Source organism: Lytechinus pictus, chromosome 2 (genome assembly GCF_037042905.1).
Source record: "Lytechinus pictus isolate F3 Inbred chromosome 2, Lp3.0, whole genome shotgun sequence".
NCBI classification, from domain to species: Eukaryota; Metazoa; Echinodermata; class Echinoidea; order Temnopleuroida; family Toxopneustidae; genus Lytechinus; species Lytechinus pictus.
In genome coordinates, this window is record NC_087246.1 from 33,300,574 (window position 1) to 33,328,250 (window position 27,677).

The following is a 27,677-nucleotide window of genomic DNA, read 5'->3' on the forward strand; positions in this document are numbered from 1 at the left end:
AGCTTCACCAAAACTTTTGGCTGCGATGGTGGTTGAAGTTGTAGCCCTGGCACTTGCAGTTGCAGCTGAACATGAATACACCTTTCATCTTAACGTCTTGAATTAGGTATTCATTCAGCCAAAAATTGGGCCTCCATTAACCTATTCATGTCAATCTGGTGTGTGGAGGTTTTTATCATGCTATACCAAAAATGGTCATGAAACAATTGTTTAAAACAAAATATGGTTATGAAAATGCTTAAACAAACAAAAAGAAGATTGGTGACATCACAATATTGTACTCTATAGTGTTTGGGGAGAATGATAGAAAGATACAGAAATCTCAGTGAATATGATATCAAAGGAGATTTTTTTTCTTTGATCGAAACATTTTATGCCAAGGTCATCCACGAAGGTCACAACGGTGATATCTGCAGCGATGCGGAAGACATCGACGCCCTCAAGAAAGCCCACTTTCACGAAGCCGACGAGGAGGGGAGTGGCCCGGAGGTCATCGCCACGAACGGAGGCGGGAAGGCCATCACCGTCGAGCTCGTCAACGGCAAGTCCCACGAGAAGGAGGATGAAGAGGCAGGAGAGGACGAAAAGGAGGAAGAGGAAGATGAGGATGAGGGAGATGCAACGATCTGCTCCAGTCGGAGTAGCGCGGATCCAGTCCTGGAGATGAAGGGTCTGAACATCCCGGAGGCTTCAAGTCATCTGATGGCCGATATGGCAACCGCCTCACCTGCATCATCTAATGGAGGAGTCTATTCGGTAAGGATCTCTCTTGATCACACACCCCAATCCTCTCAATGTATAAATCACATTCTTGAATCGTTTGTTCATTCCGCTGTGTCCCTTGGGTGGAATGAAATGTTGATCATACACTGTAATTTGTAACTTCTGAAGGTTTCCATGGCAAAGAAGAATAGTGTAGTGAGTTTCACGGTACACCATGTATCTGTCTTGGGTTAGTGTTGGTCTTGAAAAGGACCACCCAAACAGTTTGGGTGGTCCTTATCAGGACCAACACTTGCCCAAGACAGATATATGGTGTACCGTGAAACCTACTACACTACACTGCAATTATATTTCTTCGTGGAAATGCTTTGTAATCTTATTGTCCAGATTTTAGGTCATGATTTGCCTTATACGCTAACTTGTGCCCCTTTGCACAATTTGCAAGAATTATCCCCCCCCTAGTGCCTCTGGATAGAAAGAAAATCTGGTCACTCACTATTGTATTTGTCAGTAGAATTTGTTGATTCTGAAATCAAGACTGATTGATTGATGGGATAATGCCGATTATAATGAATCTGAGAATTTGTATATACTGTATGACTTTTGTATCACACACATAAATGCATTGTACTATAACTATTTTCCGTGAGTGACAGGCACTGCACAGAAGGCCGTGCTGCACCAGCCCGAGTTTGCTCAATCTCTAGATTTTAGACCGATCAGCCCTCTTCGCGATTTATCTCGAGATTCAAGAAACCCCGTCTCCACCATCGCAAGAAGAGCGATTCGTGCTTGAGCGAGGCATCGATGCATTATGGTGTGACACCTTGAATAAATAATCCCGAGTGCACCTGCGAATAAGCGGGATAATTTGTAAAATAGCACGCTATTTTTCAAATAATCCCAAGTTGACTTGGGATTGCAAAGTCGTGATTGATCAAGCGAACTAGCACGATAATTGAGTCTCCATTACAAAAAATCTTGAGATTGTTGAGATTATTTGCCGGATCAGAAATATCGCGCTAATTTGAAAACTTGGGCTGGTGCAGATGGCCCAAAAGAAATGCATGTATGGAACGACAAACAAACATGATATTGTGAATGTTACATCATCTGAAGAGCAATCCTGTGCCTTTGATCCTTTTAGTTTAATTGTCTTCCTGAAAAATACTTGAAAATTTGTTTTGATTGTGTTCATCTTTTCCACAAAAGTTCCCTTGCACAGTGTTAATTAAAAGAAGATAATGATTACTGATGTGTAGTAAATGATTACCCCCTTTTCAGAATGAGCTGCTGGACTCCTTCAGTCTCAACCTCCATCGCATCGACAAAGACGTCCAACGCTGCGACCGCAATTACCACTACTTTACCTCATCCAACCTGGAGAAGCTGCGAAACGTCATGTGCACCTACGTCTGGGAGCATCTAGATGTTGGTTATGTGCAAGGGATGTGTGACCTTGTGGCCCCCCTCCTTGTTATTCTTGATGATGGTTAGTTGGACCATACCAGGGGGGTGTTTTATAAAGATGTTAATCGGGGGGGGGGGGGGTGTTTCAGAAAGAGTCAAGTATGACTTAAAGTCATGCTTAGTGCTTACTCGCACATGATATGTAACACACATTCTTATTAGATATTACCCAGTAGTGTGCTTCCTCTTAGCACGATTTGACCAATGCGATGATGCCTTTTATATGGCATGCAACTGGTCTTTTAAGTGCAACTCTAAGTCTTACTCAACTCTTTGTGAAACACCCCCACCCTTTTTATGCAGCATGCAACTGGACTTTTAAGTGTGAATCTAAGTCACACTTAACTCTTCGTGAACCCCCCCTCTCCTGCTTACGCTTGATTTTATGACTGGCTGTATACAGTAAAGCTAATTATTTCCTCAATCACATTTGATCACACAGGCCCCAAAATATTAGATTAAAAAAGTATTAAAAACTTCCATGTTTGGTGTTATACTAGGCTCATTGGTTGAGCCATTCCATAACTGGTTCCTCGGAGAGGACTGTAAATCTTTGGCTACGTACTAACAAGTGTTCATGCTCTCTTAGCAGTCTAGGAAAATACTCATCATTACCACCACCATAGTTGAAGTAACTTCCCTTGGTAGATGTTTCTTAAGGGAAATGTACACTCGGATGTCAAGCTTGTCTCAATTTAAAAAAAATAAATAAAAAAATAAATTAAAGAAACATATTAGCAAATAATAAGCAAAGAATAGAGGATTATGGATTTTTAATTTTTTTTAATTTTAGCTTCCCCATATGTCATGTGATAGAAATTCCATAAGGTGCATTTTTTTTCAGAAAATTGAAAATGGATTTCCCTGCGCATTCAATATATCTTCAGAAACATTTTATACCCACTTCAGTGAGAAAAAGAAGTTTTCATTAACCTGCAAATTGTGAATATCATATAGTTAATAATTTTTGTCTGAAATTATCTTTTTAATACTCTTTATTTATGATTCATGCCGAAAATGCTAGCATATTATGTTTATTATGTTATGAAAAATGTATTATACGAATGTTATGGATGCAGAAGAAAACAATAAATCAAATCAAATTATAAAGCAGGAGTTCAAGGAATTCATATTGTAGGGCAGCTGCTCGTATGATGTCATAAATGCAAAAGTGTAAAAAAATGACAACTCTCTTATTCTTTGACCACCAACTATTCTGCTTTTATTTAAAGTAACTTACCGTCAGGGTGATGGTCAGATGTGATTTTCATAAGACGGCATCGCAGTCTCTCACTCTTTGTGAATTTTCTCCTTCTAATCCTGATTTTATTTCAGGGAAAAAATTAATATTTTATTTTCGGGGGCTACTTTTCACAATCTACTGCCTAAATTTGCAACATTGGATGAGCTTTAACATTGCAGAGAATGGGGAATTTTCAGGGCTATTTTTTTTTTACTTTCCAGGGCTATTTTGAGCATTTCAGGGGCAAAATCACCCAGAGCCCCCGTGTAATTTTTTCCCTGTTTAATTTCATTTCAATTTTGTTGTTGTTGCAGAGGCCAAGTCATACAGCTGTTTCTGTGAGCTGATGAAACGCATGTCAAAGAACTTCCCACATGGTGGTGCTATGGACACGCATTTTGCAAACATGAGATCCCTTATTCAGGTGAGTTGCATTGTAAAAGGAATTAACAGAGCTGCAAACCATTACAAAAAAAAACGCACTCTTGCAGGCCAATGCGGGAACTATGCATGCCAGCTTGCGAATAGGTAAGTGGCAGTGCGTGGCAGTTCGTGAAATCCATGCCAACTTTGTCAACTTGTTGAAAATTTGGGCATGCATTACAAATTTGTGAACCATTGGCTATTTGCAACCTGTGCGCAACATAGCTGTGCTAGTGCGTGCCACTTCGTGGCATCGAAATAGAAATTTTGTCGTGCAAAAATAGTAGGCACACCCTCCGGGGTAGTGGCATGCATTTCAAGACTAGTGCCCGACAGGGCAGTCATACTTTGTGCATAGGCTAAGCATACTTAACGCATAGTTAGCGAAAGATATGTGCAAAATTGTGCGTGCAGACCATGTGATCAGTGTAAGCGGTCCTGATCAACGAGCGTTGAGGGCATCAACACCAGAACGTTTTAAGATTTGATTTTGCGCTAGATAGGTCACAGAATAGGGTGTCAAGAATATTTGCTGAAAGCACGTCGGGACATTTTGTGAACTATGCGCAAGCAATGCATGCACTGATTCAGGCAAGTTATGCCATAAAATGTCCCGCACTGGCACGCATCAATGCGGGCACCACAATGCATGCAAGTGTGAACCGGGCATTAACAGAAAAGCAAGATTCATTTACATATAATGAGAGAGTTATATTGAATTGAGCCATTACCATAGACTTTGTTCAAGAAATGCTTGTTTTCATTAGGGTTAACCTGTCAAATAAATGCTATTATTTCTGCTTTTTCAGATCTTGGATTGCGAGATGTTTGAGCTGATGCATCAGAATGGGGACTACACTCACTTCTACTTCTGCTATCGATGGTTCTTACTCGACTTCAAGAGAGGTCAGTTCTCACCATCAATCTTTATGTATCCATTGTTTTATTTTTTCACCAAGCAATTTAAGTGATTAAAAGCCCTTAAAAAATCAAAATTTTACCTCAAAATATGATATAAAGTAGGAACAATTTCAAACATTTAACACTTATTATTAAGAGAATATTTCAAGTTTAATTACCTAAAACATACTAATATGTATGATGTCTACTATTTGAGGTTTGTGTCATTTTCAAACATTAAATCATAGTTGAGTGGATAATTCCATAAAATGATGAACCTATATTGTCACAATTCTTACTTCAATTCATAAACCGCTCAAGCTATGATGGGTAAAAAGCATTACAAAATTTTAATATAAAAAAAAAAACAACGGAAGACAAAATTTCAGGAACAAGCCACATACAGTGTGTAGGACATGATTGCCCAATAGTGTATAGTTCAAGTTCAATGTTCATTTATTAAAACCAATATACAATATAAAATCAATTACAAAACATATATCATAAGATGGTTAGGACCAAAATGATGCTGAAGCTTGTTAATATCGGCCCTTTACATAAAATATAAAAAATACATTATAAAAACAATGTCAACAAAATAAATTGACAAGTAATCGATTAAGAAATACTTGCATACATACACAACCTAGAAACACCCATACACACACCCACACACTCACACACACACATACAAACAAGGATCCTATATTTCATTTATTACAGACATTTGTTATGAATCAGGAGGATGAACGTAAAGAGGGTAAGAAAAGGTGATGCATGGGTCTTTTATCAAGCAGAACATATATCAAGCAAGCATGTCCCTGCACACTTGAATAAAGTACTACTACTACTATCCTCATTCGTGCCCTGTGGCACATAAGGCCTCCACGCTTTCTTTCCATTTTTGGCGGTCTCTAGCACATCCCCTGGCCTCATTCCAACTCTTCCATCCGTAGGTATTTCTCTCCTCCTCTACAGTTCTCCTCCATGTTGTTTTTGGTCTGCCCCTTTTGCGTTTTCCTCCTGGATTCCATGTTAGAGCAGTGTAACAATGATGGTCATCTTGCATTCTGAGGACATGACCTATCCAATTCCAACGTCTTCTTTTGACTTCCTGACTCATCTTGTTGAGTTGAGTGAGATTATTGAGCTCCTCCATGCCGATAATGTTTGGCCAGAATATTTGAAGTGTTCTTTTAAGGCATTGATATTGAAGTACACGTAAGGTATTTATATGCGACCTTTGATCCCCTACTGCAGAGCTGGTGTACGACGATACATTTGCTGTGTGGGAGACCATCTGGGCAGCCAAGCACTGTGCATCGGGTCAGATGGTACTATTTATTGCCCTAGCTCTGGTGGAATATTACAGGGATATCATCCTGGATAATAACATGGACTTCACCGATATCATCAAGTTTTTCAATGGTAAGTCAGACGGTCAGGTCGGATGGTATACAAATAGCGAATAGGCATGAGTGCGATGGTGCGAGATTTCGCATGAGGTGAAAGAAAGATGCTATATTCAACGAGGCGTTAGCCGAGTTGAATAGAGCGTTTCTTTCTTTCACCGAATGTGAAATCTTGCACCATTGCACGAATAAGAATATTCGCTATTTGTGTTGTACAACGCCTCGGAATTTACCGAAAATATGAAAAAACAAAGAGTTTATCCCTATAGTAATCTATGAAAAGGGAGCAAAAATACCGAAAGAAGAAAGCAAAATCCCACAAGCGCACATGACCTTGGGCAGCCTTGCGCATTTAGCCAGCAGGCTTATACGCGTATTGTTCATTTTTACTGAGCGCAATGAATTAAATCGTATTGTGACGTCACCTCCTAAAGCCGTGCAACGGTACATTTTGGATGGTACGTCTTTTGTGCAACGGTACGAATGTTTGACATTCAGCCTCCCATTTGCTCGCGTACAACAAGCTAAGTAGGCATTGTACAATATTGTTTATTACCCTAGTTTTGGTGCAATATTACACGGATATCATCTTGGATAATAATATGGACTTTACAGATGATATAAAGTTTTTCAATGTTAAGTTAGTCTGTCAGGTAGATTATTTAAACTTGACTGATATTATCAAGTTTTTCATTTAGTAGATTTATATTCACCTGGTCTCCAATCAGTTGGTTTACTTCTCAGAAAGCCTTATACCATCTGGGCGAAACCGATTTGATCTATCAGGGGGGTTTTTCACAAAGATTTAAGTATGACTTAGAGTCGCACTTAAATGACTAGTTGCGTGCATTATAAAAGACATGACCGTATTGGTCAGATCTTGCCAAGAGGACGCGCACTACTGCGTATTAATCAGTAAGATTGCGCGTTGTATAACATATACGCGTCGGCATTTAAGTGCAACTCTAAGTCATACTTAAATCTTTGTGAAACACCCCCCCCCCCTCGCAGATCTTGCAAAGATGCTCACTTCATGCTTGACTGAGCTTCAATCTTAAAATAGTATCCTCACCTTGCCCCGTGAATTCCTCCCATAAATTCTTGATCGAAATAAGTTGGTATAATTTGATCAATAATCACTGTAAAGTTTTATACCATTTTAAAGGGAAGTTCACCCTGAAGAAAAGTTTGTTGTAAAAATAGCAGATAAAATAATGAAAAATATTGGTGAAGGTTTGAGGAAAATCTGTTAAAGATTAAGAAAGTTATTAGAATTAAAACTTTTGATTTGTGACGTCATGAACAAGCAGCTGCCCCATTTGTTATGTAATATAAAATGCATAAATTTCAATCTTTTAATGGTTTGTGGTGACTTATTTTTGTTTTCTTTTTAGAAACGGGTGTGAAATGATTTGTCTAATGATATACTGAAGGTACAGTAAGATCCATTTTCAATTTCCTGAGAAACTGACATTTCATTGATTTTTTTTTACCATACGATTATGCAAGAAAGCTGCATGCATATGACGTCACAAATCAAACAATTCAAATTCTAATAACTAATTTATTTTTTGATGGATTTTTCTCAAACCTGTGGCAATATTTTGTTATTTTTTCTGCTGTTTTTACAATAAACTTTTTGTCAGGGTGAACTTCCCCATTTAAAGTGCCTGATCTGCTTTTCAAACTGAATAAAAAAAGTGAATTAGATTTTTGCCGACTTCTTTTGCTTTTAGATCTGGATGGTCACAAACCTCTTGAGATGATACTTTTGTCTCATTGCTCAAATCTAGGATTAGATCCCTATTCCAATGAGGCTTTTGTCGAGCTTGAATGTTGGTTGAAAAGATGTTGGTCATGTTGACACCCCCTTTCTCGCCCTTCAATGTTTCATCCTGGGGGGTGTTTCATAAAGCTGATCGTAATTTTAGAGCGACTTCAAGAATGACTGGTGAAACTTTCTTACATGCTAAACCATCACCAATGAACATTTTGGTATATCATTTACCACAATAAAGGATCACCAGTCATTCTTAGATTCGCTCTTAGTTCACGAACAGCTTTATGAAACACCCCCCTGGAATGTCAAAGACATTACTTGATTTATGATGGATTTGTAAGAAAATTAAGAATAATTTGTTTATTAGATGGGTAGGTAAAAAGCCGATATCATAAGGTTCTGAAAAACATGATATGTACATAGAATGTCAAAGAGATTACTTGATTAAGAATGGATTTGAAAAAATAAATTAGTATTTTGATGCAGATTATGTTTTATGTGTTTGTAAAACGCCGGCATTATGATAAGGTTCTGAAATACATGATGTTATCAAGTACTGTGTCGATGTGCAAGATGAGGGCACATGCCAGTAGCTGCAGAATGGTGTATTCAGAGTACTCTACAGCACACTACACAACAGGAATTTGTTACTATAAAATGTTGATAAGGATCTTAAAGGACAAGTCCACCCCAACAAAAAGCTGTTTTGAATAAAAAGAGAAAAATCAAACCAGCATAAAAATGAAAATTTCATCAAAATCGGATGTAAAATAAGTAAGTTATGACATTTTTAAAGTCTCGCATAATTTCACTAAATAGTTATTTGCACATCCTGGTCGGTATGCAAATGAGGAGACTGATGATGTCATCCACTCACTATTTCTTTTGTATTTTAATTATATGAAATATGAAATATTCTAATTTTCTCCTAATTGTCAAGTGAAACAACGATTAATTCCTCCCTGAACATGTGGAATTAGCCTTGTTCAAGACAATACATGTATGGTTCAGCCAAATTGTGAAATCTATAACAAATGAAACATTGTATTATTCAAACAATAAAAAACAAATGAAATAGTGAGTGAGGGTCATCATCGACTGTCTCAGTTGCATGTCACTGAGTTGTGCATATCACTGTTTGTGAAAAATAAGCGAAACTTTAAAATGTTATAACTTATTTTACATCCGATTTTTATGAAATTTTCAGTGTTATACTAGTTTGATTTTTCTCTATGTATTCAAATCAACATTTTTTAAAGGTTGACTTGATCTTAAATTAAATAATTGGCTGATATGTATTAGGTGACCTGACATTTATTTTGACTAATAAGCAAAGTTGCTAATGACTTGTACTATTGACTAGTTATATTGACTGGCCATGGACTTGAGGTTAGGATGGACTATCAAATTAGAAGGATCCATGTCACTCTATCATAAAAAACAACATATTTTACTCATCATTTGCTCAGGTAATAGAATAATTTCCCACAAAATGTTATCTTTGAAACAGTTCGAATGCATTTGTCATATGCCTCGGCCATGTTAGAACATGTTAAGAATACCTCGTGAGTATAATTCATACCAAAGCCCCTGCTTATGTGTATTATTTTGTACACTATTCACAGGCCTGCCAACTACTCCTTTTTTCCAGGATTTAACTTGTTTGTAAGATGATGTCACATCCCCACTTTCCTTTTTCTAATGTTATTACATGAAATCACAAATGTTTTATGTTTTCATACATGTGTAAATGATGTGTCTCCGTTATGATGAAGTAGGTTGCGGCATTAAATAACTAATGCACATAATCAGTTGTCAATCCAATTGTTTTAGTTCTTGGTAGAAAAATTTTGAATAAACCTTATTTCATATAATAACACACAAAAGAACAAGTGGGGATATGACATCATCAGCCCTCCTAATGAATATTCATAAAGACATGCTTAGAACTGTTTCACCAGAATAAGGCAAATCTTTAAAATTCAATAACTTCATTATTTGTTATCTGATTTTGATCAAATTTTGAGCATTTTGCTTTGTCAATTTTACTCTATTTATTGAGATAGAAATATCTCCAGCCTAGACCATCCCTTTCAGATAAAAAATAATTCAGCCCGTATATGCATATGTGTGGTGGGGTATGGGTGTGTGTATGGGTGTAAGAGTAATATAGTTTTTCAACACTTTTAATTTCTCAATGTTTAAATATAAGAATGCTAAACATGTCTTAATTTAAAAAAAGTGAGGGAGACACACCTGACATCGAGCAGAAAAAATTTACGCTATGCGATTAGTATTCCTTTTTTCATTTTCAAATGTTGGTGGGCCTGTATTCAACAGCATTCTGCTATTCATCCTCTCGTTACAGAAATGGCGGAGCATCACGATGCCAAAGCTGTGCTGAAGATAGCGAGGGAGCTTGTATACCGAGTTCAGAGCCTCATAGAGAACCAGTGAACCCAGCTCGACGATTCCAGTTTTTCCTCCTACCATGGTCAGCTTAAGCTCTGCCTGGGTCATGGATAGTAGTACTTAACAAGAGCAGCACTAGGAACCGTAGCAGTGACAGCAGCAACAGTAGCAGTAGTTGCCTGTAGACCTGATGGCCTAGGGTTCGAACCAACATTCTGCTTTTTGTGTCTCAGTGTCCTTTCCAAACAACCAAATACTTGTCCAGACATCCATTTATTTTTGTCTGTGTTTTTATCTGTGCTATTGTGGAACGCATGTGAGGCAGCATCGGAGTTGAAATATTTGCGTTATGTGTCACCATTTGTTGTGTCTGGCCCAAGCCCTGTGAAAATCGCATGCTTTTGTGTGTTGTGTTTTTTATTTTTTCATAGAAGAAATGAAGGAGGGTATGAAAAGGAAAACTAAAATGTGAGAAAATCTGTCTAAGTTCCATTCAGTTGCATTGTAAAGGTAATCATTTGAAATGATGCATGAGAAATTTGTTATTAGTATTATTTTGAAAAAAATGTCTCATTTTTTATTGCAGTCTTGTGTTGGTGATCAAATGATCCAGCTTAATAGATTGTGTTTTCACTTCATTAAGTTGTTCAAAAGTTATGAATGACTTTTTAAAATGGCTGGACCATGAACTTGTTTTCTAAATCAGATTCTTAATACCTCGGTCACATTTGCTCTGTGGCGGCCGTACGGCAAGTCGAAAACAGCCGTTTTAACATTTTTCTACCATAGCTACATATAGGTGGTATGAATAATTATGAATAAAACGGCTGTTTTCGACTCGCCGTACGGCCGCCGTAGAGCAAGTGTGACTGAGGTATAAGTCATTTTCATTCACATGAGTCAAAGATGAAATAGGATTCAAATTTTTGTTGTTTTAGCCAAATTTAAGTAGTTGCAGTAATTAATAATTTCAAGAGAAAGTCTTTGAAATCAAGGTTTTATTATTACCACATAGATATAGATGTAGTAACTTTAGCTTTGTAAAGTAATGAAATATTAGCTCAAAAAGAAAGCGCTCTGAATGTCACCAACACAGAAAAGCAAGTGTGGGACTTGCTTAAAAAGACCCCTTTCACCCGGCAGAAATGCCATGATCATTTTCCTAATTTTTCAGCAACTGCATTTTCTACCAGAACCATTGGGGGATTTTTTTTTAGTTATTATTCTTACAGATGCTCTAGTGGTCATTTTATTTGATTTTGGGAAAACACATGGCATTTGGAATTTCTGTTTAACCTATAAAAAGAAATCAGATTGAATGTTTATTATTTGTCAATATATTTGAAGGGTTGTTTGATAATTAAGTTCCAAATACGAACACCGGGGAGAATATATCCAGTTAGCACAAGATCATGTTCCAGTTGTTTTTAAAATCATGCATAACCTTCAAATGGCTTTATAGAACGTTGCAAAGGATTGACATATTTTATTCTAAATATAGATTGTTTTGCAGCTTGTGAAGTGCTTGAGATCATGAGATTATGTAGACCTTATATTGAGCATGATAACTTCATGAGTCTGATTGCTTTAGGTTAGAAAAATAATTATATTTTATGTTTGAAATAATTATTTGAAGTTGTGATTTTTTTTTTAAATCACTCTTTATTCAGTAATTTATTTTGACGAAGAATAATCTTTATTCTCACGTTGAATAATTTGGTTGAAAGTAAGGGATATTTAACAAGTTAAAAGCATTGTATTCCAGAAAGTAATTTTGCTTGTATGTAATTATGGGTGTGTGCAATATATAGATAAATCTTATAAGATACAGCAGTTATTTAATACTTTTATTTAGTTTGGTTGTATTAGCTAATGGAAAAATACACCTGAAACATAATAATCAATGTTTACCAATACTTATGATTTATATTTTAGCAAAATATATCAGTGAGTTAATCCTTGGTTTAGACTCATTGGCTAGCTTTGGAAGAAAAAAGACAGGACAAAGACGACAAGACATTTAACAGTAACTTTCCTCAATCATATATCTCAGATTATATCATTCCATTTTGTTGGCAGTACTAAGACAGTATTCTCTCTTTTTTTGTGGGTTGATGGTCAAAAAGACTTGAATATCAAGACCATTTGAAACTCCACTTTGTTGGCAGTACTAAGATCATATTCTCTATTTATAGGGAGGGGATAGTGAAAAAGATTGGTTTATTATGAAATGATGTTCAAAGATCGATCATTTATTATTTGTGTCTTACACCATTCCATTGTACTTTGCTGTGCATCCATAATCAGTGGTAGAAGACTACTCTTCCAAAATACAAGGAGGAGCTTTTGAAACATATTGGAAAGGACGTGGTTGGATGATCCAGTGTAGTGTTTCATGGAGATCAAGTCATGTTAACGGACTAATTTGCTCTTAGCCAGTCAGATGCTCCTTTTTGCAGTAGCTTATCACAATAGTCAGTAGAAATGGCTAAATTCGTTTCATGAATTGCTCCTGAGATGACAATTAAGAGTTGGCTCAGTTGGTATTAAAAGTATCTGTCGATTCAAAGAAAGTGGGTTTGAAGTCACCCCAGGCAGATAACAGAAGCCTGCATTGTGTGGAAACATGCCCCACCCCTGTTTCATAGACCCAGGTCATGATACTGTCCCTTGGATAGGACATTAAAAAGGAGGCCCTGTGCAGAGAAGAGTCACCACCCTTGCACATTAAGATCCCTTTAAGCTACAGAGCGTTTCCAGAAGCAGACATTTTGGAGGACAAACGATAATCATTTGTGCATCAAACAGTGATGAATCATTGTTTTTATGGTCTAATGCACAGGGTTCCCATGGTTTTGCCCACCACTGTAACGTCATTTGAGAACACCATGGACCTATTACAAATGGACATTCAATGAGAGCATTTTATGGCCACCACCTGTTTCCAGCTGTCAAAATTGCTGTCACACACAGTTAACTCTCTCTTTGCGCTTTTTTACGACGGGCGCCCTAGGCGATTGTTTACTCAATCCCTTCTCGGACCATGACAGTCACCGCTCGATCTCTGGCCCTCTTTCGACCAGATGCGGTCATGTAAGCTCGATTGCTGCGATGAGGGAAAGTCCCTGCATTACCAATAATGCAATGCGCAATTTATTTTCGGTTTTCAATACATTATTTCACGCTGTCAATATTATGCAATTGTCGTCTGATCATCGGAAAAAAATTATATTAAAACTTCACCAATCTCTGGAATTTTACGCCCAAATGAAAATCAACTTCTGACCGAAGGTAAGCGTCCGAATACTGTCCGAAAAAGATGCATTTTTAATGTTTTTCCGCACATTTCTCTGTCGAATTTTAACTTCTTTTTTGCTGTAGATGTACTAATCTGCACGGTAATGTCAATGCATTTTGTGAGCGGTTGTTAGCGATGTACGTAAAAAAAATGTTTTTGCACGCCTGTTTTCTTGTTTCTGCAATCATTTTCATAGCGCTAACGTTCGCTGCTGTGTGTTGCTTTTGATAAAGTGAATGAACAACATCGCAATGTGTAGGAGCAGCGCACAATTCATTTCCGCTGTCCATCAGTGACAGCGTGTTTTACGACCGGCTTGATGGGCGTCAGCTGCCAGCGCTCTGTTTATAAAAGGATTAGCGGTGACGGTCTTCGGCCAAAAGGAGGGGATTCGTTGAATGTCCATTTGTAATAGGTCCATGAGAACACTCTATTTGTATACTAGTTGGGGGAAACCCTGGTGTAGTGGTCCACCTGCATTCCCCCAGTTAGTTATATCAGGAAGAGATACCTGTGGGTCATAGTGATTCAGTTTCTTTTTTATTTCGCTTCCTAGGCACAGGTAATACCAACAAAATGATAAATAATAAGTATTTAGTTAGGGTGACGAGCGTACGCTCAGTTGTAACTTTCCCTAACACAACTCTCCTGGGTATGCAATTAGTAGTCAGCCAATGAAAAGAGGGCGCAACATGAATGTCTACTGTAACTCACAAGTTTAATGTGCCGCCATGTGTTCAATTCACATGCACATTAACTTCACAACCTAATCAAGCTTTCACCATGGCAATGTAAGTAGGCATGTTACAGGTCCTTGACATTCGTCGAATGTAGACTTGCGTCGCCATCCTTTTTTCAGACATCGAAGTGATCAAAATCATTGCAGTGACACGAATACATGAACCTTCAAATTTGTTCAAACCTTTTTTACCTCTCATCTTCCGTTGTGCTTTTGAAAGCCCCATAGCCTGTTGCATACTGGAACTGGGGGATACATGTACCAAGCCTATAGGAATCGCAGAATTCAACATTCAGTGGGTTAACAACCCAGCTTATCGCCGCTGGGCTGAGAAAACCTTGTATCTCAAACTTTGAATATTTTGATGACTGCTCAGAATAAGCTAAATTTTAGAGTTATAACATGGATAGCAACCTTCTTTTGCCTCGAAAGAGTTCTTCACAGGCATCAGGAGACTGCTTTCAGACTGCCACCGTTGCTACATTTTTAAAATACAGCCTTTTCTAAGCTGCCCTCAAAATCTTTAAATTTTGAGATAAGTTTTTATCAGCCGATCCACGTTATGCTGATACATAGTGATTAGGCAGAACCTCTTGTTCATGTGGTCTTAAACTGTATGCTACCGTATGAACAACCGGACATGGTGGTTCAATGATAAAGGTTGCGGGTTCGCTTCTTTAAGAATGGGCCCTGCCTTATCGTCAGGGGTTCGACATATTACAATGGAGAAGGGCAGTAATAACATTATATTATGTGGGGCTCACTGGGAGAACATTTGATAAGAGCTAAAGTGGCCACTCACGTAAAATGAAATAGGAATGTTTATTTCACTATTCAATAGTTGTGGAAAAGTTATTCTGAAAATTCAACTATTTTAGTATTCATTCATAGTTCATTCTGTTTTCGCCAATGAATTGCAATACCAATTGCAGTTTCTTATAATGATAATAATTATTTTTATGAGATAAATTTATATAATACAGGTACTAAAATATATTTACTCTCCTCCACTGTCATGGCAGATATGCCCTTTCGTTGAATAAATTTTGCATTACATTGCAAAAATAATATCAATGTAACATTGGCACTTTTCTTTGATATATTGTCTGTTATATACCCTTTTTATTTTTGGTTTTTTGTTTGTTATGAATGTTAATCTTGCGATAGAGTTTACATATGTGAATGCTGAAATCACTTTTCACTTTTTTTTATATTTATACTAATCTGATCTAATAATCCCAGGCCTACTACTGACTACTATAAAATAACATGTCCTATAATCATGCTTTGAAGCAGAAGAATGTATAATCTGTAAATTTACCTAAAAATTGTTAATATGCACAAATTAGAACTGCAATGAGGTACATTGATTTGGAAATATTCAGAAAGAAATGCAGATCTTTAATTTTTACATTCATAAAATGGGGGTAAATTAACATGTGCTAATGCACTCCCCCCACTGTACGATGGAGCGTGAAATTCAATTACTCAAAGTGTGTTGATTTAAAAAAAAATATTTTCTGCTCCTACCGTACAAAAAAATGTTATCTTTTGGTATTATAATGAAGCATTGTTTAAGAACTCTTAGAGACTACTGATGAAGTAAGTGATGAGCGCTATTTATTGGCAATTAATAATAATAATAATAATGCATTGTATTTGTATAGCGCTTAATACATGGTGTTTCTAAGCGCTTACAAAACGATTAAGTAGCATACATTAATATAATTGAACAGTGTAAAGTATTTTCATATTACAAATTACAAATTAGCTAAGAAAACGGCCTACTCAAGTTGGGAAATACAAAATAATGATAATAATACCAGCAATGACGTTTATTAATCAAATAGTTTGAATACAATAATTTAGATTATTACTATTATTTGTCCCATTAATACAGACATGATATGAAAGGGACATATGCATTCAAGAGGATAATGTGACTGGCTAGCCACAGTTTAGGTTGATTGGATCATTCGTACTGCTTTGTAAGATGGGGATTTGGATCAATCTTCGTAAGATATGAACTCATTCTTAGCTGACCTTTCTGATTGTATCCCTTGAGCACATATAGGTTGTTTACCCCCCCCCCCCCTCCGCCTGATTCTCTCAAATCCCTTACAAAGCTAGATAGTGGAAGGCCAAGTACTTCCATTGTCATCTGGCTGTCTTAGCCTGTCTCTCTCTCTGTTACTCACCCATCCTCTCTCTTCCCTTCTCTCTCCCCTTTCTCTTTCTTTCTCTCCCATTTTTTCCTTTCTCTCTCTTGCTCTTACCCTCTCTCTTCCTTCCCCCTCTATCACTCATTCAGCATTGTGCTCTTTTTTTTTAAAGATTATTTTGGTTTTATTTTATCGATATCTGATGTATTTTCATTTTTTTTCTAAAATAGGTGTATTCTAAAGTAGACTTAGGCAAATTATGATATATATATTAGAATAGATAGGTGGGTGGGGGAAGGGACAAATGCATGTATTGCAAACTGGGAACTGTCATATGCTACCCTTTTAACAGATTATGTCTTTCTAACATAAATACTGTGATTGATATATCAGCAAATTTTCCAAAATTCATTCTGCTATACAAAAAAGATTACCTTGTATTAACAAGCTTCTTGCTGTCTCCAATTTCACTTTCAAATTTGGAGGAAATTCCTTTTTATAGATAATTTCGGAGATCGGATGCTTCATTGCTTGTGTTCTGTGTGTTAGCATCAATCTTATTTTGTAGACTGTTGAAACGTGAACTCATTTCGTTATCAGTCCATGGTTCGTCTCACCCGACTTACTTTCATGTCGGGGAAGCGTAGTCAAAAATTCAAACATTGAAAAAGGAATGAATCATAGGTCTTGGCATTCAGAGTCACGCATACTACCCCCTTCCAGGCAGTAACTTAATACTCGGCACATGGACAGAGTTGGTTTCTCTTGTTTCTTGTGAATTTTAAAGTTAAACCTCAACGCCGAGTGGTCGGTGAATTTTACGATTTGTTGCTCATGGTAATCAATGTCATCAAATGTTAAAATCACCCATGTGAAGGGGGTGTTTACCTAAAAAGTTTTTGAAATTACACAAATGATGATAAAACTTGATGCAACTCCTCCAAGAGTCCCATTCAATGCACACCAAAATAAATGCACGAAATGATTTCACTTCTCAAATTTGATTAGCAGTTTCACCTTTTTTGGGGGGTCAAGGCCGTACTCAGAAATTTTTCGCTGGGGGGACAGCACACGTAAACTTTTTCAAAAAAACAAACTCAAAAGCAAGGGACCGAAGTGACCAAGCTTTTCATTTGGGTGTTTTTGCATTTTGTCAAGTGAAATTGAAGGTTTTGGTGCATACTTTCGGTGAGTTTTATGAAAATTTTCAGTAAAAAATGTAAGATTTCAAAATGCGACTGCCCCCCAGCTGCGTACGGCCATGCTACAGATTTTAGAAAATGCATAGCAAATAGTGAAATTTGTACCTTAATACTGAAGAGGAATCCTTTGTACTGGATCATTTGATATGATATTCTCAAATATCATGGAAAGGATTTGAAAACAAACAATTTTTGTCATCTTTCCCACAATTTGGATATCGCTTTAACATGGTTATGATCGTACGTAAGTATCGGGTGACTGATGCAGATCGCTTTGTGATTTTGCTTGCATGTTCACTTGTCTTTGTCTTTTGTAGGAGAAATTATGTCAATTTCAAGTGTTAAAGTTACCTTTTCGCAATTTCTGAGAAATTCACTCATTGAATTATTTGACCTTAAGTTTGACCTGTTTCTCTGTTACACAGTCTCTGAATCATCTTGTGGGATCTTTATCTTTATCTTGACTTTCATCAACAGAATCATTCAAGTCCCAACTGAAAACTTATTTGCATCTCTCTCATTAACAATTGATAGGGTGCTGTGTTCAGGAGAATTTCAATTTCTAATCTATATCTTTTCATATTTCATTTCAATCATTGTTAATTTGTATATTTGTTTCCTTGAAGCCCCACGAGCACCAAAAGGTGGACCTGTACACTATATAAGCAGCCACTTTTATTATAATTATTATTATCATTATATTACTGTTATTATTTATCATGTAGGCTAAGCTTATTCCTTACATGTATTTGTCTTGCTTTCATAGCAAAAACAGCATGATTCATGCCAATCCCAATTTGAGTTCGATTTTAATCTAAAGCAACTCTATGGAACCCGGTTTAAATGGCAAGGGTGATATGAACATAAAACATATATTTTTATTAGTAGCATGTTTCAATTCCATAAAATTACCATGTATGTGAACAACATGGCTATTTAGTGTCAAAATACATAAGCTACATTTTTGGGGTAACAAAATTAGGATCAAAGGTCACCTTAGTTTAGTTAATCTAGGCAATACTAGAGCAAAGATTAAGTATTTGAATCATACCATTATATACATGTATGTATAAATTGTAAATAAGATAGAATAATTGATAAGCATTTGTTCAAATTAAAGGAAGTTCGAAGACAAATCAAGAGGGTTTTTTTTTCAAGCAAACATACAACCATGACAATTTATAACATACAGTTTTTCTGCATTTGCCTATAATTCTTTTTACATTTTTATGTTTTAGTTTCCCTCTTTCTCGCTGTATCGTATGTCTCTTTCTGTCTTCCTATTTGTTTCCCTCTCTGTTTGTCTGTCGCTTCCTCTGTCCTCTCACTCTCTCTGTCTCTTTCTCTTTTCTTCTCACTTCCTGCTGATGTGCTCTCAGACCTTGCCTTATATTTCCAAGTGGAAAAATTGATTAAAACGAATAACACTAAACAAATTTTATAAGAAACCTGTTATTTAGGTAATTTAGGGAACACGTTGATAGTGTCCTGTCTTACCATGCTGTTCCATTGCAAATGCACTCACATGGGCATCTGCGCCTGTCTGTGGTGGGAAATTATATCTAATTTCTGCAATTTGTAGATTCGGCCTTGGACCCTTCCACGTGGTGTTCCATACACGTGGCAACTGTTGTCATGCAGTGGAGATCCCACGAGATGCGCGATAACAGTTTGCTCCAAGGTAGTTTGAATCAAGACTGTCTGCAATATCCACCTGATCTGCATGGATTTTCCCTCATGTTTCGCTGAAAAAAAAATCCACCTTGTGGCTAATATTGATGCCCTACCCCCCCCCCCCCTCCTTCCATTTGATTCTTACTCTCCCTTCCCCTCCTTCCTTTCTTATACCCCCTCCCCTTCCCCTGTTTTTCACCCTGATCATAAAGAGGAATCCACCCCAACAAAAAGTTCATTTGAATAAGACATGAAAAATCAATCATGCTTAACCTTTATGCTGAAATTTTTTTCAGAACGAGATGCAAGATGAGAAAGTTGTGACATTTAGATTTTCCTTCTTTCCTTCATTGCACCCTTTCATTTGTTTAATATCAATTTATTTCTATCTGTCTATCTATCTATTAATCTATCTATATATATATATATATATATATCTGCCTGTCTATTAATTTATGTATTCATTCATTTATTTTTTCATTTATTTATTCATTTCATTTATTATTTCTCCTCCCCCATTTGATAACCTCTCTTATTCAACATCATCTCTGGAGCACTCATCATGCACTCTTTGTATCCAATGTATCCATCCATCCATCTATTCCAAATCCTTGCCCTTATTGCTTGATGACTTATTATACAATTTACATCCTTGCTGTTACCATGGCAATCAACACCATTTTCATCCATGCTTTTACATCAGAATGGAAAATGACTCGCCACTTTGATTTGTAGATGATATCAAGTGTCTTTTCATGTCTTTTAATGTAATTGAACCATTTTCTGATGGTCATTTTCAGTTTTTATTTTGTTAGAACCTGATAGATGTTCACTCGAGCGTACCTTCATGCAGAATTGAATAGCCTTGCCATGTTTAGGGGATTCTTGTGATATTCGATTGATATTTTTTATAATTATGGTCATCAAAGGGGGCTACAGAGCTTTCTGCAAGGGTGTATGTTTCCCTGCTTTTGGTATGTAAATGTCTTGGACCCTCTTACACAAACTTTGCAATTAATCTCAAGATGGAAATTTCTAATTATGATAATTGTGTTCATATCTGTTTTATTCATTCAAACATAAATTCTGATAAAACCATTTACAATATATCATCGTAGGAATAAAATAATACATGAAATTATGGTTGGGTTACCGAAATGCAACGTTTTTTATGAATAGTAGACCAGACGGATACCATCTGCTATCTCAAACATTTCACGTCTCTGTACCCCAACAATAATTTTATGTATAATTCTACAGTATTTAAAAAAATTTGGTTCAAAAGACTGATAAGTAAACCATGAGAATTGATGTCTCAAATTTGCAATCAAAAGCCAATATTTGTCTCAAAGTTGGGTTTACTGTATTTGAGGACACTACCAAAGGTCAAAGTTCATTATCTGAAATCTATGGGAGTGTTTGAAAAAAAATATATCAATATGAAGTCTGTAATGCTTGTTATTGTAATAGGCTAGTAACTGCCCTGCTGCTGCATGAAAATAAACTGATGATCAGTGTGTTGTCATGTACTTGAGGTTGTAGTCCAGTCATTTATCTGTGAAAGCCCTGCCAGCCAACTTTCCCAATTGAGTTTCTGTTCAAGTTTATGTGCAATACCATGGATGATATGGTTTCTGTAGCAACATGGATGGACGATGAGCTCTCGAAATCTGATGGAAAATCTAGAGATCTACCTCTCAATTTTCTATCAACTCAATTTTGTTCGGTTTTTGCTCATGAATACCACTACAAAAGATACACGATATATAGACGACAATATTTCTGATGTATGTATAGATGTGTATTGCATGGATATAGAATGTTCTTTTCTTGACCAAAATTCCTAAAATTTTGACCAAAATGTTCATATGTTGTCACATTCACAACTAGTTTGTGCATTTGTTTTCTTTTCATTATCAGAATAATATATTTATTTATTCATGACCAACATGTATTTTCTTCAAAGTGTTGTTTATAAGGATTTATATCATCGAGATGCAAGGATTAGATTTGTTTTCTTACTGAGTTACTTATATCGAAACAATATGAACTTAAGGGTATTTGTTTAGGGTGTTTTTATTATAAATGTAATGGGATAGATTGTAAACGATGAAAAAAAAATTACAACTAATAACAAGTACGTGCAAACTACTTTTTATCACAAGTTTTTTTTCTCTTGTTTATGATGTTGATATAGTTGCAGAGCCAAATATTAATAAGTATTTATTTACCTTTTGTAGCATATTTTGTAGGAGCCATTCAATTAGATTCCAGTGCGTGTGTACTATAAGAGGACATATTATCTTACTGTAAATAAACCATTAAAATGAATGTCTGTTCTTTTGTGTTGCCCGGAGTATAAGATTGTATATAGCATTATTAACTCAAAAGTACTATTGGTGTATAGAGATGGTGGTCATGTGCTTAAGCTGTAATGTACATATATGCTATACAAAATATGGTATTATATAAACAAAGATAAGTTTATTCAAAGATACTCCTATTTTCTAGTGATGCCATTAATCTTAAGTTTATTCTATTGTGTATTGATTAAGTCAGTGCAGACAGTTAAAGCTTAAGTTAGCTTGATCTTGTACCATAGGCATAGCTTTATGAGTGAATATGTCTGTCCGATGGTTTTGAGTCAATATTCCATGTATATCTGTATAAATGAATAACTAGTACATAAGAGTTGGATAATGGATTTATTTTTAGATACAAAGAATTTACTATTTCATTAAAATGATTGAGGGCTCTGTGAAAATCTTGGAAAGCTGATTCCTTTCCATTCAAAAGTTTTAGAAAATGGTTTCTAGTTTTGTTTTAATTTATTTATTGTTCATATCAGCCTTCTAATCAGGGAAAGAAATACATCCTATTGGGCTGCTTTCCCAATTCCTATCCAGTTCAAGTAAGATTTTGTATTTGTTCTTATATCAGTTTATGATGGCTCATTTGTAGCTTGCAACTGCTATTTTTCACTTTCAAGGAATATCATCCATTGCCCCTATATTTCTGATTCGGTAATTGAAATATATACAGTTGAGGCCAGAAGTTTACATACACCCAGGATATTCAAAGAAAAGTTGACACTTGCCAAACATCATAAAATTTACTGTATCTTATGAAATATTTGTGCTATCATGACGAATTTGATATCAAACAAATGAGTATGACATGCCCCTTCATCACATTGCTTTGTCATCGGGAGCTGAAAAATATTGAGGTGTCATTTTTTCCAAAAAAAAATCTTCATATTTGAGACAAATTAGAAATAAAAACTTGACAAAAACATTTCATATTTGTGCTAGTTACTTCTCAACACAAACATTTTAGATTACACTTGTTTGTTCAGTGGTAACATATGATAGAAAATGTAATATAGATCATAGATTTGACATAAACTTTTTTCTTCAAAGAAAATTCCACCTGAAATATACTTTAATCCCAACGGCATCCCAATCAAGTGAATGAGCTTGATATTCTTTCATTTGATACCAAATTTGTCATGGTAGTATTTATATTTCTGAAGATATAGTAAATTTTGCGATGTTTGACAAGCAAACAAATTTCACTGAATTCCATGGGTGTATGTAAACTTATGGCCTCAACTGTATGTGCCATAATGGTTTGACATTATGTATCACCCCTAAAAAACAAAACAAATGAGGAATGATATTTGTAATTTAGAAATCAAATTCAGAATACAGTTTATATTCGTCATTTGGCTTGCAAATATATTATTGATAATGAATTAACAGAGATTCTGATGAAGAATTACAGCATGGTCATAGTATTATTTTGCGAACATAATTGTACATATTTCGAAAACATTGTTAAGTTGTGTATTTGCTGAACGCCATTTATTTTCATGATTAAAACTATCCATAAAGAAAGTAAATTATTTTATCAAGTACTGTGCAAAAAGAGTGTTATGCTTTTAGTATGAATATATAATCTTATGTGTCTATTAAAATGAATTGGAAATAGTTTTTATTTAATACGTGTTTTGTTGCAAGAAATCAATATTTAAATGTAACTTTGCATTGTGGATTTTCAGTTCAGTGTCTCAGTGATGAAGATGACCTTTGTTTGTTAATTTGCATCTGATTGAAAACTCAATCTCCACTCTATTCCCCTCCCTCATCCTAACTTTGAAACCAACATTAATATAACAAAGGAGTTTGTTTTTGCATAAAGAGTTGATTTTTTAATTGATTACTTTGGGCATAATTTCCTTCATAGTTCATCCCAAACTTTATAAACATAGTTTGTTTTGAGAGGTTCTTGACAAATAATTTCTTGTGACCCATTCTTCATTTCTACTTGAAAACAAAAGAGTCTATCTTTTTTATTTGTTCCTTGATTAAGCATCATTGATACAATTGGGAATGAGAAAAAAAGGCATTTCCAATCATGTGATGATCGAAGTAAATGTCTGGGTGGGGTATTTCTAACCTCCACGTACCCCCTCCCATTCCCACATGCTTTGAACGTGGATAAAAGATGAGAAAAAAAACAAATCATTTTGGAAATCACACATTGTGAAGCAGAGGCAAGATTTGGTTTGGGATGGGTTTTTTTTCTCGACCCTCCCCCCCCCTCCCCACAAAAAAAAAGATCCTTCATACTTTTCAGATTGGATAACAACAATGGACAGAAATTCAATATTTGACTAATCACTAATCACACCACTCGGAAGAAGGTTAAAAGTGAGTTAGGTTCTCTTTCAGTTTCATCGCCCCGTCCGTATAATGATCGATCAAAATCCACAGAAAACCTCTTAAGCTGTAACCTATGAGTCAATGGAATAAAAACAAACTTGATGTTATAAACTAGGAAAGGTCCTGATTTCAATGACCGATTGCTTACACAACTCACGGTGGTACGGTAGAATTATTCATCGAAATGTGGGAAGCCTGCATGCCTTGAAGAGGTTACATCACCAAATGTAGGTTTCAACGGAGAGGTTTCCTACTCTAACAAGCTCTCTATAAGGGTTATAAAAGCTTGAAGCAGCTGGATTAAGAGATTTAACCATTTCTATAATTAATTAAGCAAGCTTAAGGATTTACTTGTATCCTGAAACTGCTGATTCTGTTCAAATGAGAGTTTCATGTTTAAATAATTATGACATGAAATGTAACAATTCACAAATAAATTGGGAAATAAGCTTGTGATTATGGAGGTGTATACATTTTTATAAAGTTACGCTTTTTTAAAAGGTCAGTCATCAACAATGTTTATAGGTTTGTGATCACTGTAAATGACATTCCAGTCTCTCTCATCTGGTAAATATATGCTTTGTGTGTTGAAGATTGAACGAGGCAAGAAACTTTATAAATATATTTTGCTTTTACAAAATGTTGATTGTAATGCACCAAAAAAAATGAAATTTCCCAGTGTCTACTAAGAATTATGTACACTCCATACGGAAATGAATGAGTGGAACTACATGAAATGGGTCATAGCTTGGATGTTCCCCTGTTTACTATTCGTCCTTAATATCATGAGAACAATTTGAATTCTCACGATTACCTTTTTTACTGCACCCACATCCAGAGCGTTCCTTTATTGACATAGGGAATTTTCTTCTTTTTTTTTCTTCTGCTGTAAAATCTTTTGAATAAGTGGTCAGATATTGATGTGATACTGCTATACATTGAATGTTTTGCATTGGTATTATTTTGCAACTAAACAAGAGCGAAAAAAATGTCCATATCTGATATACCTTAAGGAATTTAATAAATCTCTCTAAAAAATGAAATGTTAAATCAACAATTGAGAGGTTTCAGGAGTAACCGACTTTTCTAAATGTTACATTTACCACTTTAAATGGTTCGACCCATCACTAGAAGTGTTGGATTCAGCTTTATGAAAGGTTAGATATAACGTTTTGAAAAGGATGTCACTCCTCCACTCTTTCATTTGCTGGTGTAACATTTCAGTTTTTCATAAAATAGCCTTAAAAACGGACATACTGAAGCTTTTTGACGTACACTCATCGGAGTAAAATCGCATGAATGACGAGAACGCTAGAGTGAAACAATATTTAATAGAGCCAAAAGAGACAATGTACGCTAAACGGTGAGCTGTGATTGGCTGTCAAGGTAATTTAGGCTTAGTAACATCCGTAAATTGAAGTGAAGCAACTAAAATAATGCAAGGGTTCTTACGAACTCCTTCTGGCGGCACAGAATCGGGTCTGTGCCATCCATTATCTCTTTCGGTTCTGTAATATATCATTTTGCTCTAGCGTTCTAGACATTCATGCAATTTTACTCCGATGAGTGCATGTCGAAAAGCTTCAGTATGTCCTTTTTGAGGCTTTGTTACGAATTCATGGTACCAAACACTTATTTAATTCAGATTTTAGAATGATGGTCCATAATGATAATGCAAACATCTTGGATTTCCAGGCTTGAAAGAAACTGCAAAATATGCATGCACAATTATGGTGTATTGTCTATCATTCGCCACAACAATGCTAAAAATGTTATTTCTGACATGAATCAACAAGGGTGCTTGAACTGTTTAGTTCGAGCGGAACTAACATTAATTTTGTGATTTCTTATTAAATGAGGTGTGGCTTTGCTTCTGTTCAACTGGCTGGAAGTTATTGATTACTTTATTCTCTTCAAAATTGCGTCTAACCCAAGAAACGCTCTGTTGAGTTCAATTCAATCTCCCAGCATGTAAGCTTTGCAATATGTTTGGATCCATCCGGTTTCTTTTGTTTTTCAGAACTAAATAAATTCCTGATAGTTAAAAAAAAAAATATTGTGATTAAAATTATATCCAAACATGGTGGTATTTATCTGGAACTTGGGAGTTGTGGAAACCCCCAAACAAGAGTTTTTGTAATGCTTCTCTCAAAGATTGATTCATTCCATATTTTTTGCTTTCTTCCATGGCATAACCATGCTTACACATACTCCTATTGCATTCAACACAGTCATTGGATTATTGTTATAGAGGATTGTAAATAATTGTCTTGATATGATTAATTTGGTATCTAAGACTACCAGTGTGTAGTACCTAATGTAAAACAGAACCTGTTTTCATTGTAAAAAGTCATGTAGTGTATATGATTTGAGAATGAAATGAAGATTTTATTGTCCATTGTATGTTTTGAGATGGACTGTGAATTTGTGCAATACCATTAAATCCATTTGTGTGGACAAAAAATGCTTTGTATGTATTTTATTTGAACTCCTTATTTTTTCTTTCACTATGAATAAGTTGAGCACGAGATGATTAATGACATTTGATACATTAGGGTCTCAGTCAAAATGAATGTTTTCATGTTGGAATAAAAATGAAGACAAAAAAGTAACATGACTGGGTAGGTAAGTGAAAAGAGGGATCTATGACTAAATTATCTGTCTGTCTTGCTGGTCAATGTTGTTTCACAGCTTTATATTCCCGTCTGATTTTCAACAAGCTATGCGTACTTTCCATTTGTAAGGTATGAATCTACTTTTGTAACTCTCCACAGGTGTGTGCAAAGCCCCGTCAATTTCAAGATTTTTTTTTTTAAACTAAAAAAGGGAGATTCATTTTTTTCAAATCATAAATTTTTGTCGTTTTAAGTCCAAATTTTTCTTATTTGTTTTATTTTTCAAGCAAATTCATGAAAAATAATAAGTCTTACGCAAGGAAAAACTTCAATCTTCTCCCAATCTTAAATGATGTTTTTCCCCAGAGTCAATTAGTTACAAAGAACTAATAAAATATCAAATTATAGAATTCTGATACTATTACTAGAAACAGCATTAAACCTTCCCTTACTGAGAAGTGGGGGGGGGGGGGCTAAGTTTAGCACAGACCTTGAGAACTGTGTGTAAGGCCATCAATTTTTGTGTGTAAATTTTTCCCATTAGATTTCATTGTTAGTTTTTATTTCATGCAAATTGTATGAATACACATTTATTTTGCATGGTAATCGAGCATTTAAAAACAGGAATCCTTCAAATAAGACATGGAAAACATTTTATTTAAAATAAATCAAGATTTAGTGTCATATAATTTTTCATGTATTTCTGTAGTTTGCAGAGTTTATGTTTTTCAGAGATACATGTATGTGTTGTTCAAGGGTGTTATCTGGACCATTATTCATTTAGAATAAATGAAAATAACAACTTGAAAAACACATCACAAGTTATACTCTCTGAATCTCAATCTGAAAAAATCAATGGACAGAAATAAAAATCAAGCAGTGTGAACGGTACCGTTTTAT

General features: G+C 35.5%; 1 protein-coding gene across 1 annotated transcript in view; it reads left to right on the top strand.

Moving 5' to 3' along the window:
* The window catches only part of LOC129281210 (small G protein signaling modulator 2-like), a 63,303-nt gene extending 49,723 nt beyond the window's left edge, over positions 1–13,580 (top strand). The window contains exons 16-21 of the mRNA XM_064095607.1: positions 382–756; positions 2,008–2,215; positions 3,751–3,860; positions 4,669–4,765; positions 6,020–6,187; positions 10,320–13,580. Coding sequence (XP_063951677.1) covers positions 382–756; positions 2,008–2,215; positions 3,751–3,860; positions 4,669–4,765; positions 6,020–6,187; positions 10,320–10,408 — 1,047 coding nt within the window. The 3' untranslated portion in view covers positions 10,409–13,580. The remainder of the gene's footprint in view (positions 1–381; positions 757–2,007; positions 2,216–3,750; positions 3,861–4,668; positions 4,766–6,019; positions 6,188–10,319) is intronic.
* The last annotated feature ends 14,097 nt before the right edge of the window (positions 13,581–27,677 follow it).